Source organism: Bos grunniens, chromosome 6, assembly GCF_055505025.1.
Source record: "Bos grunniens cultivar Pamir isolate PY7600 chromosome 6, Bosgru_T2T1.0, whole genome shotgun sequence".
Taxonomy (NCBI): domain Eukaryota; kingdom Metazoa; phylum Chordata; class Mammalia; order Artiodactyla; family Bovidae; genus Bos; species Bos grunniens.
In genome coordinates this window covers 101,847,449-101,860,353 of record NC_141170.1, presented here as the reverse complement: position 1 = coordinate 101,860,353, position 12,905 = coordinate 101,847,449, and the positions used below count along the sequence as shown (strand labels likewise).

General features: G+C 40.9%; 1 protein-coding gene across 1 annotated transcript; it reads right to left on the bottom strand.

The window, feature by feature from the left end:
- Positions 1-237: 237 nt before the first annotated feature.
- Positions 238-11,949, bottom strand: OSTC (oligosaccharyltransferase complex non-catalytic subunit). Its single transcript, XM_086407014.1, has 4 exons — positions 11,750-11,949; positions 7,183-7,276; positions 4,071-4,268; positions 238-812 (listed from the first exon to the last, which is right to left on the bottom strand). Exons 1-4 carry the CDS (start codon positions 11,886-11,888, stop codon positions 794-796), a joined length of 450 nt encoding a protein of 149 aa, XP_086263140.1. The 5' UTR covers positions 11,889-11,949; the 3' UTR covers positions 238-793.
- Positions 11,950-12,905: the final 956 nt, after the last annotated feature.

Below are 12,905 nucleotides of genomic sequence, written 5' to 3'. Positions count from 1 at the left end.
TGGAAGTGAATGCCTGAAGGGAACTTCATCTAACACAATCACATTTAAAACCGACATGACTGCGTAGCCCGTGCTTGAATATTTATAGGGATATGGATATTTATGCCACCTCATTAGACATCCTGCTGCCTACACCTGGAGACTTCAAGCTACCAACAGTAGCTTGATAGTTACAGGATGGGAGTGGATTAATTACAGACTGAAGATTAATACCATCAATGAAAAAAAACACAAAAGTTAATTAGAAAAATTATTTATTTCTGCTCCTTTCATACATCTTATTGTTCCTGAAACAGTCTTCCATATATATCTGAAACGATGTACTGTCACACACTCTGTTTAAAGGCAAAGCACCATTGGTAAAGCTGATCAGCTGTCCAGAGTTCTCAGCTTATGGGATCACGTGTCCTGATTTTACATTAATTTCTGAAGGTCAGAAAAGTCACCTCCAAAAAATGTTAAGGGGTTTGTAAAAAATAATCACTTTATTCAATATTATAGCTATAGAAATGAAGTACATTTTAAGAAATGAAAAAAAAAGAAGAAAATGTCACTTAATATCATTGGTACGTCAGTGAAGGCCAGCAGGAAAAAATACTGATAAGCTTGTCTCTGACACCAAGAAGACATTCTAGTCCACGCTTTAATATGCTTCCTATGTTTTCACTAGATGTTTCTTTTCTGCTGCTTTTCATCCTTCTCTGTATTTCATATCTGAGGACTGGTATAGCCTTTAAAAATTTCATTAACAGGAGCAAATTCAGTACCTGCTGATTTCTTCTCAAAAGGCACTCTAACCCATCAGATAGCCCCTGTAAAACATAAAATTTATAAACACAAAGAGTGAAAAGGAAGCAACATTTCAAAGTGTCCCAAACAAATTTTATGATGAATCAAAGGACAATCTGAAAATATAAATGTGTGATTCCTCATTATGGTTCTTCTTTCATATCTTGCCCCCTCAAAAAATATAATACATTACTGGGCCTTGGTTCCATTATCCTTCCCCCTCAAAGGACAAATTTACAAACCAATATGCTAAATGACACCAGATAAGAAAAGAAAGAAAAGAAAATGTTATGTAAAAGTTAAAGCTAAGAGTTAGAATCAATCTCCTTTGGACTCTCACAATTCCAACAAGAGTCACAAAGCTTTTTATAGAAAGCAGCTCATTTCAATATCCCAGAAAGCCTAATATTACCAAAGGGAAGGATGGAGGGACCAGGAGCTGTCCATGCCTGGGAAGTGAGCCCTCGCACCCTGCGCCTGTTTCTTTAGGAAATGTCCTGACGGTGGGCAGGGGCGTCAGCTGTAGCTGTTGAGCAAGTCACACTTCACAATGTTCAAATAGAAGATCCTTTTACTAAATGGACAAGGTAGGCCCTGAAATTCCCTTTAAATTCAGGTAGTAACAGTCTGCTTTATAAAGCTCCAAACTTTTCCTTTTGCAATAAATCCTTGCAACCTATTAGGATCAAGAGGAAAATAGAAAGGCTGTGTAAAACTATCCACATTAAGAAAGGGGTGAAAACATCCTGTCCTCATTGATGCCTTTAGAACTTCTCTGCTTTTGACCCTGTTTCTAACATGAGTAGATAAGCTTGGGCAAACCTTAGCTTCCTCATCTGTAAAATGGAGTTACATCAAAGAATTTAAAGGATTATATAAGACAATCTACCAATATAGTAACTGCTACTCACAGCAGTAAGCACTTGACAAACATTAGCTATTATTAGTTCAGAGTCTCAAGTTTCTTCCTCTCTTAGGTGGCGGCAAAACACTGCATCATGGGGTTGATACCTCCCACCGTGCCTGACACAGCGCAGACACTCAGGAATGAGATTTTCCTCCTTCCAGCTCCTAGACCCACCTGACTCCCTACAGGTCTTGGGTCTACATGCAGCCTAAGTGATCTCCTTAGAACTCATTTATCCCTTTCCTTCTGCTCTACCAGCCTAGCCGATTCACACTCTGAGCAAAGAGATACAGAACTTTAATCTCACAACCCTGAGACAACCCAGGGTTGAATAAAAAATAAAAAGGCTCTTAACATATATATTGATTTTGAAGACCTCCACGTAAATTTGCTAAGGTAATGCCTGATACTTCACAAAAAGCATACTTTAAGACCTAAGCTTCACAAGTACTTAATCTGAAAGAGAACCGACAGGTGTATGTATATAACTGGATCACTTTGTTGTACTCCTGAAACTAACACAACACTGTAAACCAACGATACTCCATTATAAAAAAAAGATTAAACCAATAATAAAATAAAACCTGTCAGATAATTCTTAACAACGGTAACAAAAAAAAAAGACCTAAGCTTCACAGGAAATAAAAGGTTCAAGAAGATTCTAAGAAGTGCCCACCACCAGTGTCGGCACCGAGGGAAGCTGCTCAACAGCTAGCTTACGCTATGAAACAAAAGAGCTGAGGACTCTTTAGGGACAGCTGTCGGTCATCTGCATGTGCTGATATGCAAACACAGGACATTTATCTCTTGATATAGTTATACGCTGCGGTATTCTTCCTTGTAATTAGTGTGTGACCTATGCTTCCGCATCAAATAAAGCCATCTTTTAATGTTTAAAACTGTCAGTAGGAAGGACACCAGGTCTTTTAAAAAGCATAGCTCAGAAAATATAAAGCAGGTTGTACCCTTTCACTGCTATTGTTTTCTCAGGGTACCTGTTGTTAAGGATATCAGATTCTTGGTGAAAGGGAGTGCTACCCTGGAAGTTATCTTACAGCACAGCCATCTTTTTTCTCAGATGCTAGCAACTTATCTGATGTGAAAAAATTCCTGGTTACTGGTGTTTTTTACTGTATTGTTGTTGCTGTCTCATTTATTACATATCTAACTGCTTCTATATGTTGGGACATCAAAGAGAATCTATGCCCAAGATGACACATCCCTTCCTTGCTGGTGGTAGTAACCACACCCGTCATGAGGAATGTGCAGGCCCACAGACCTGGCTCATCATCTCTCTGGGGCCTGCAAATATGCCAAAATGCAATACTGTTGCGTCCCTTTATTTTCTAAAACTGTCCCATTGCTTCTCCCCATGCCACACTCAAGGTACCAGGCATTAGGAGCTGTAAATGAGAAACCACATCAGAGAGGGAACCATAAAGTCTTTCCTCTTTAAAATTTAAACCTTAGATTTGGCTGCTTGGTAAGTTACAGAAACAGCAATCTTTTGTTTAGACTACTGTTCTGTTTTGACTACATCTATCTACACCTGAAACCCAGAGAGTATACTCCTGTTTCTTATTTCCTATTGTTAGATCTTAGTCAACTATCTTGGAAATTGGCCTACAGAATGCAGAAAACAAATGTTTACATAAATAATTACAAAAGATGAAAGTAATCCAGAGAATTAAACAATTTTCAAAATTTTTTTCTAAGCAGGAGATAGCTCAGCTCTGTTATCCTATCCTTCAAATGCCATTTTCTTTCTTTTCTGGGGGGGGCAGCGCCACGGCACACGGCTTGCAGGATCTTAAGTTTCCCAAGCAGGGGTCAAACACAGGCCCTGCAGTGAAAGCACCAAGTCCTAACCACTGGACCGCCAAGGAATTCCCAAACCAATTTATTTTTGTCCCAAAGATAACGTAAGCTTTCTGAATGAATCTAAATAATGTAATATATATATGAAAGTCTCTTTTCTGTCCAAGGCTTAATCGATTTTCCTATCAATATTCAGAAAGCAGCAGCAATTAATGGCTTGAAAATACTCTCTATTATTATTAGTTCTATGGGAATTCTTCCAAGGTCACAGATTAACCAAAAAGCACTTTTAGAGAAAAGCCTCCATCAGCGGTCACTGATGCTACAGCAAAATAACTGGATTTTCTCATGAACATACATGGAAATAACAGGAAGATCTGTTTGTTTCCATTTTGCTACTAACCTTAAGCAAGTCACACATTTCTTTGGTTCTCAAAATGTTCATCTATTTAAATGAGGGTTAAATTAAATCTCCTATGATTTCACATGATCCACAAAATTATTTTACTAGTTTGCAAGTTAAGATATTGATTATACAAAGCACTGAATAACTTACGGCAGCTTCATTCTCATGAATACTCTAGCCATGAAAAAACTCAATAGGACACACACGAATCCAATGAATAAAAGAAGAAACCTATTGAGTTTGGGAATGTTTGGTGCATTGGATCTGTCCAGGATTATAAAACCTAAACCTCCCATTGTAAACAGGAAGCTGGATGCAAGTCCTTCCATAATGTACTGTCCATTTACTCTGAAAAAGAAGAAAACAGCAAAACAGTCAATGAAAATTTCCAGAAAAATAAAAAGTTTTTTCCTCAGATTGAAATTCCTATTTCTGCTAAAACATTTTTGTGTTTATTTTTTATTCTTGTAAGTGTTTTACCATATTTCTGGCTATTCATTCCAATAATTATTTATTGAGAGCCTATTATGCATCAAGTACTGTTCTAGGCTCTGGAAATATAACAATGAACAAAACAAGAGAAAAATCTTTCATCTTCATGGAGCTTATGCTCAAAAAAAAAACTTTAAAACTCAACTAACACAACTATCTACGTAAAACCAAAATGCACATTTTAATTATTAGCTTAAAAAGTCAACTACTATAGGTACATGAACCTTTTACGCAGAATTTTAGTTTTGCTTTTAAAAGTTATGTTATTTAAATGTCTACTATCAATTTCAAATTGTGAACTGGTTAGAAATGTTTCCTGAGTTTTATAGTAATTAACAAACCTCTTATTTCAAAGGGAAATTTTTAAAAGCAAGTTTTCTTAATTAAGGCTTCATGAACTCCACAAAGATTTCCAGCAACCTATAAACTCTTCAGTTCCTGTATATACGTGCATATGATTGTTCTAGTGTGTGTGCGTGCTCAACTGTGTCCCACTCTTTGCGACCCCGTGGACTGTAGCCTGCCAAGCGCCTCTGTCCACAGAATTTCCCAGGCAAGAGTACTGGAGTGCATGGCCATGTCCTCCAGGGGATCTTCCTGACCCAGGAATCGAACCTGAGTCTCCTGCATCTCCTGCACTGGCAGGCAGAGTCTTTACAACTGCGCCACCCAGGAAGCCTCTTTCTAGGGGTGAAAAGCTTTCAAATTCTCAAGAGTTCATGGACCCCAAAAGGCACATTTCTCTGTTAAAGATATGATTTATACAAAGACACATGTAAATAAAGTATATGCATGCATGTGTGTATGTATGTGTATATATACATACATTTGCTAAACTAATTGCTTTAACTGAAAACAACACATGCAGCAGTTTCAAAATTCAAATTCAAATGTCAACCCTGTGAAAAGTCTCCCTACCAGCAGGATGTCCAGCCACCCAGAACCCTCTTCCCTGCAGAGAATCATGGTAATCTTTCCAGGAATATTCTCTGCATGGAATACCATTCGTGTAACTGTAAATACAAATATGGGGCTTCCCTGGTGGCTCAATGGTTAAGAATCTGCCTGCCAATGCAGGAGATGCCAGTCCAATCCCTGGGTCAGGAAGATCCCCTGGAGGAGGAAATGGCAACCCACTCCAATATTCTTGCCTGGAGAATCCCATGGACAGAGGAACCTGGCGGGCTCCAGTCCATGGGGTTGCAAAGAGTTGGACACCACTGAGAGTGAGCACAAACACACACAAACACAAATAAAGAGCTATCTTTAGGTAGACAGTTACCAAGTAGATTTTATAAGGCAATACAACAAACACTGTTCAAGGGAAATAAACAACAGGAACTCTCAAGTCTCAAATATTACTTTTCTTATTTAACAGTATAGGGTCTTCCCTAGTAGCTCAGCTGGTAAAGAATCTGCCTGCGATGCAAGAGACCCCAGTTTGATTCCTGGGTTGGGAAGATCCGCTGGAGAAGGGATAGGCTACCCACTCCAATATTCTTGGGCTTTGCTGGTGGCTCAGCTGGTAAAGAATCTGCCTGCAATGTGGGAAACCTGGGTTCGATCCCTGGGTTGGGAAGATCCCCTGGAGAAGGGAATGGCAACCCACTCCAGTCTTATGGCCTGGAGAATTCCATGGACCATACAGTCACACGGAGAAGGCAATGGCACCCCACTCCAGTACTCTTGCCTGGAAAATCTCATGGATGGAGAAGCCTGGTAGGCTGCAGTCCATGGGGTTGCTAAGAGTCAGATATGACTGTGCAACTTCACTTTCACTTTTCATTTTCATGCACTGGAGAAGGAAATAGCAACCCACTCCAATGTTCTTGCCTGGAGAATCCCAGGGATGGGGGAGCCTGGTGGGCTGCCGTCCATGGGGTCACACAGAGCCAGACACGACTGAAGTGACTTAGCAGCAGCATACAGTCACAAAGAGTCGGACACGACTGAGCGACTTTCACTTCACTTCACAACAAACACTGTTCAGGAAAAATAAACAGCGGGACCTCCCAAGTCTCAAATATTATTTTTCTTATTTAACAGTATAATCCAGTGGCCCAATTTGGGGGGGGGGGTTGTGCTGGGTCTTCACTGCTGTTTGAGGGCTTTTCTGCCCTAGTTGGAGTGACTGGGGGCTACTCTTGCAGAGCCTGGGCTCTAGGCGCAGGGGCTCCACCAGATGCAAGGGCTCTGGAGTGCAGGCTAAGTAGCTGAGGTGCACACATTGAGCTGCTCCGCAGTATGTGAGGTCTTCCCTGACCAGGGATCAAACTGCAGTGAAAGGCAGATTCTTAACCACTGGACCACCAGCAAAGCCGCACGTATTTTTCCTTAAATGGCCAAACAGTATATATCTTAGGCTTGTCACCCATATAGTTTGTGTCACACTTACCACAGTAGCTTGAAAGCAGCCATAGATAGTATAGAAGTAAATGGTTGTACCTAACTCCAATAAAGCTTTATTTACAAATAAATACGTACCAGTTTACTGACCCTAGAACAGCCTACAAATAAATGTATTTTAAACTGATCTCTTCCTTTAAATAAGTGATTATGCCCATCATTGTGAAATATTTTCTAATAAACGGATAATATACTTTTATTCTTGTTCTTGTCCACTTCCTACAATCTCTAAATTTAGCATTTTAAAACAGCTATTGTCAAAATACAAATCGACCCAATAGGTTGTGCCATAATTTTAAATACACAGGCATGCCCCAGCAATCTTCTTTCCCACCATCGAATCACTCAAAATGGTATCTTTTACCTGTAGGCCAAGAAAGCGACTGGTCTCTGATGCCCGTGTTCATCAGTCACTGAGCCGACACTTGGAGGTTCAACAATAACATCATAAATGATTCCTAAATGAAAGGTAAGAACACAGATTAGACTAAATTTCTAATTTATTTAGTTTGTGTCTATCTCTAAAGTGAAAGTGTTAGTTGCTCAGTTGCATTTGATTCTTTGTGACCCTATGGACTGTAGCTTGCCAGAGTCCTCTGTCCATGGAATTCTCCAGGTAAGAATACTGGAGTGGTTAGCCATTTCCTTCTCCAGGGGATCGTCCTGCCCCAGGGTCAAACTGGGTCTCCTGCATTGCAAGAGGAACCTTTACTGTCCGAGTCAACAGGGAAGCCCATTTGTCTCTAGAGGTTCATTTGTATTTAAGTAATATTTCCTTTTGGGGCTTCCCAGGCGGTGCTAGTGGTAAAGAACCTGCCTGCCAAAGCAGGAGACGCAGGTTCGATCCCTGGGTGAGGAAGACCCCCTGGAAAAGGAAATGGCAACCCACTCTAGTATTCTTGCCTGGAGAATCCCATGGACAGAGGAGCCTGGAGGGGTACAGTCGATGGGAGTCATGAAGAGTTGGACACCACTGAGTAACTGAGCAGAGAAATCTTAGAGCCTGAGTGCTGGAGAAGATTGGGAGCCCATTCATAGAAAGATACTGAAGTTAAAGGAAGTATCTGTCTCTAAAGATGCATTTATATTTAAACAGAACTGCTCTAATGTATTATTACAGTGAAATGAGGCCCAGCTTATCTCCTATACTTCAGATAAACCATTCAGAAATTCAACTCAGTGTTTTTAGAATGACTTGTAAATCAGAATTATCTCCAAAAAGAGATATTTTATGACAGAATTCATTCAGTAACTGTTTCCAAACTCAAGAATGACTCCACAATAAAGGAAATTTAACATTAAAGGCTACTTCTAATTCAAGAAAAATGTTACACATATGCTTGGATATGTTTCTATAATTAAGAGATAACTAGAGAATTTTTCTTGCTTAAAAGTAAAATGAGACATTTTAAAATCACATCATTAAGCAGACTGGCAATACAGGAGGCACATGATCATTAATATCTTTCATTATGTCTTAATGACCACTTATGTTACTGCCCATCGACACTGTTTTCCAAATCTCCTGCTGTCAACATCTACTCTTTTACCTTCTCCACGGTTTTCGACCATCCTCATTTTTAGCTTTTTTTAAGCATAGCAAGACGGTCTCCCTCACCTCTGATAACAAAACCACCATTTAGGAATTGCCTAATGCTACCTCACCATCAAATCCACAAACTGGAACCAGCTTCCATCTTCACCTCCTTCCCTCCAGCTAGACCAGAGGAAGAGTCCCTCCTCCTATCACGATGGGATCCCCTTTGCAATCATCAGGACTCCACACCCTTACCATTTCAAAGACTGTTCCTCTGGCTAGCTCCTGTCTTTCCTGTATTATCTATCAACCTCCCATTCCCTACATCAACCTTTCCTTGACACCAGATCCTCCTAGTTAACATTCTATTTCTATGCTTCCTTTTGGAAAGGGAGCCAGGCTTCTTTCTGGAAAAGACAAAAAGAATTTGGTAAACTTGCTGTCTCCACTTTCTCATTTACCCTTCATTCCTTAACTCACTCCAATCTGACTTCTGCCACCACTGATATTACTCTTGCTAAGGTGACCAATGACCTTGCTGTGGTCAAATTCAAAGGACACTTTCAGTTCTCAGCTTAGGAGGTTTCCTAGCAGCACTCCATCCAGTTTACTAAATCCATTTCTTGGGGGGTGGGAGGGATGGCTTCTTATGGCTTTTGTGACACTCCTATCCATGTTTTTCTTGCTATCTCTCTTGCTGAGCCGCTTCTATAAAACCACTAAACATCAGAGTTCCCTAGGGTTTGATCCACTATTTTCTTCTCTTTCTACATTCTTTTCCCAACTGAACCAATCCCTTCACGTGGCTTTTCTATGCTAATGATCCTCAACGTGCCAACACCTATTAAATGTTCACACCGTTAAAATTAGATGTAAGCAAGGAGATCCAACCAATCCATCCTAAAGGAAATCAGTCCTGAATATTCATTGGAAGGACTGATGCTGAAGCTGAAACTCCAATACTCTGGCCACCTGATGTGAAGAACTGACTCATTTGAAAAGACCCTGATGCTGGGAATGACTGAGGCAGGAGGAGACGGGGACGACAGAGAATGGGATGTTTGGATGGCATCAGCGACTCAATGGACTTGAGTCTGAGTAAGGTCCAGGAGGTGGTGATGGACAGGGGAGCCTGGCGTACTTCAGTCCATGGGTCGCAAAGAGTCAGACACAACTGAGTAACTGAACTGAACCGAAGCTCCATAAGGACAGAAATTCTGTCTCTGTTCTTCAATATCTGGCTTATAGGAGGAGTTCCAAAAACATGTTATTGACTAACTTCAATACAAACCTCTTTTCTCACTTCCTATCTGCATACTTGACATTTTCAACTAATTATAGTTGGTCTGTCCAACTATTACATATCCCAAAGTGACCTCTGGATTCACCATTCCCCACCAAAAAACCACTTTATTTCTTTAGTCTTCTCAGAAAATGACACTTCCGCCTACTCAGTGCTCAAACTGGATACCAGTAAAATAGTAAAATTCCTTCACGCCATTCTCCCCCTACATCCAATCAATCATCACCAAGATTCTGCTTCCAAGATATCTTTCATTGTATCTTCCTCCATCTCCGCTGCCACCATCCTAAGTACACTGTAAAACCCACCTAATTGGTCTCTTAATCCCATATTTGTTCAAACTTTTCCCTCTGCCCAGATACTCTTCCCCCAATCTTGCAGCCTTTGGCTAACACATCATTTCCTCAGGGTCTCCAACGTAAATGATGTTCCTAACTCTGATTATTTTTCAAAATCTCTTTTTCTTTTCCTTCAAGGCACTTGTGGCAATCTGCAATGGAAAAAATGTTATGGAGAAAAGTTTACATGAGATTTAATGTGTCTCAACCAATGGCATGATAAGCATCATGAAGGGAGGGCCCTTATCTGTTATAGTCATTGTTCTCTCCAGTACTTAATGCCTAGAACTTAATAGGGACTCAGTACATTATTTGCTATTTCTCAGCAATAAGTATTGTTATTTATAAAGGTACACTCAGTATTCAGGTGATTCCTTTCCAGTGGCAAAACCAACTCCCGTATGAGATAGCTCATGGCCTTGGCCACTAAAAGGGGTCCTCTCACTTCCGCCAGAAGTTAGGGCAAAGAATCTCCCCATTACAAAAACTGACAGGGAAAAAGGAGCCAGAATGAAAACTGTGAGGTTTCCAGTAAAGGCCCTGGCTCCAAGGGAGGTTAAGGATTACAGGAAAGATTTCTAGCAGATGAGGATTTTTTTTAAAAAAGCAACATGCGTTTTAAATTTTGTTTATTCAGTTCAGCCCCTATTAATGTGCTGAGCAAATGTTAATACTAATGTTATGCTTGGACAGTATCTTAGCAACATAAAAAGTATTTTAAATGTAACTTATTTTGAACATAAATTAACTGTCATTATCCTAGATTTGGGAGAAGGGTAAACCTAAAGGTTCATGCTAGAACTAATCCCACATTTCAAATACTTCCCTCTTCAATGCCAATTATTCTCACAAAACATCTATGAAAATGATGTCTCCGACTATTCCCTTAAAAATAGTCATCTGCTCTTGCTGTCCTTAATCTGTACAGCTTTAATTTTATCATTTCCAAATTAAGCTCTCCACTTCCCAAAATCCAAAAGTGCAGTAGCACAGTGCTGAGTAAATCATGGAAATGTTGAAGGGGTGGTGGCTATGAAAAGACTGCAGCCGGATTGCCAACTCACCACTATATAAAGCGACGCCCCTTTTGCAAAGAACAGGATAAGATGATAATGCAAAAGTGTTCAAAAGTAATGCTATTCCCCTTATTCTTTAAATTCTCCACTTCTGCTCTCTCAAATACGACAGCTTCTGAAAATTTATCTCCAACCTCAAATATTTATCAAAACCGTGGGTTTCGGAAGATTCCATTCATATGTATTGCTGACTGAGGAGAAAGCGACACCAAGCCTTAGGTTTGAGCTAACAAATCCAGACTATTCAGTGTCTACCAAAGTTCCAGGGACCACAGACAGAGAAGGTAGAAGTCCCACACCCTCCTGATCAACAGTGGAAATAGAATGGGCCAGAACAGATTTTCCCAGGGCCTTTATTAAGTAACTCATGGCATGCAATAACAGCAGCAACAATCTGGGCTTGAAAAACACACTATTCAACTCGGATCGTTTAGCTAAGAGGCCAGGAAAGTGAAGGCAACGGGATAGAGAACACGACTCCTCTCAAGATACAAGACAGGGCGTGAGGGTAAAGAAACCTTTGGGCGGTGAACACTTAGGACCCCAGAATTTCCCTCCACCCTCCGAAAAGACTGAGAGCAGGGCGATGCTTTCCCCGGCTGAAAGTCAGGGAACTGACGCGCCCCCGGGGCGGGCCGGCTCTCCGAGCCTCTCGGGCCCCCGGCAGGCCGAGTTACCTCCGGTAATGAGGAAGTAAGACACCACCACCAGAGCGTACACCGTCATGGCCGACGGCATGTGCACCCAGGGCGGCTTCTTCAGCTTCAGGTTCGGGCATTCGAGCACTAAGAACGGGACTCGGTACAAACTCTCCATGTTGGCGGTAGCAGGGGACGCTCTCGGCCTCCAGCCCCACGCGACACCCGGAAACAGGCCCGCCCTCCCTTTCCCCGGCGCGTGCGCAGGGAAGCGACCGGCAGGTCCGCAACGCTCGGAGGCAGTGTGTACACCCCCAGAAGAAAAGAAGGAACTATAAAAACGGATAAGTGACGTGACCCAAAACTATGTATTACAGAATCTTGTGAAACATAAATTTGAATAAGAAGTTCAATTATTGCCAATGAATAAACAGGCGATTTATGCACCTTCAAGGACCTGCAGGCCTTCAGACGTGGCCAAGCCGGAGAAGCAGAGGGAAGGGAATCTAGCTGAGCCCCTCCCACTCACAGATGCCGCGGATTTTGGAAGCTGATTGGACGCGGAGCGCCCTAGGTTCCCAGAGCCAGAGGATGAATGGGGAAGTTTGGGAAATGTTGTCTTTTTTATTAGCGGGTTTTTCAAGAGTTTGAGAAAGTCCTAGGTTGTTGAGCTTTTACTTCCTGATGTAGCAGTGGTGTTAATAATAATAACTGTTAATAATAATTGCTACGTTAATATTTTATAACATTTGAAAATATATATCTAATTTAGAGCTATCACAAATGTCAAGAAGACATCGCCACAAGATGCCTAAAGCGGAGACTTTGAAGTGACCAAAATACTATTTTAAATAACCCGTGTCCTCTGCTCTTTTCGTAAATGCTTTCGTAAAATCTTTCAGGCCAAAAATCTTGAGATCCTCCTGGTTTCTCTATGAAACCTCCATGTCCAAAGTATCAACAAATCTTTTTGGTTGTACTACTACCAAAAAAAAAAAAAAAATCTAATTAATCCACTTCTCTCCATTTCATATTTACCACCCTAGTGGAAGGCACCATCGTATATAGCCTGGGCTAGAAATTTACAATCCAAGCGAATGAAAATAATTGATGGAGAATTTGTCTTTGGGGATGGACTAGATGGCCTAAAAAGTCTTTTTGTTTTCTGTTTAGTTTTTCTTTTTTATATACTCTC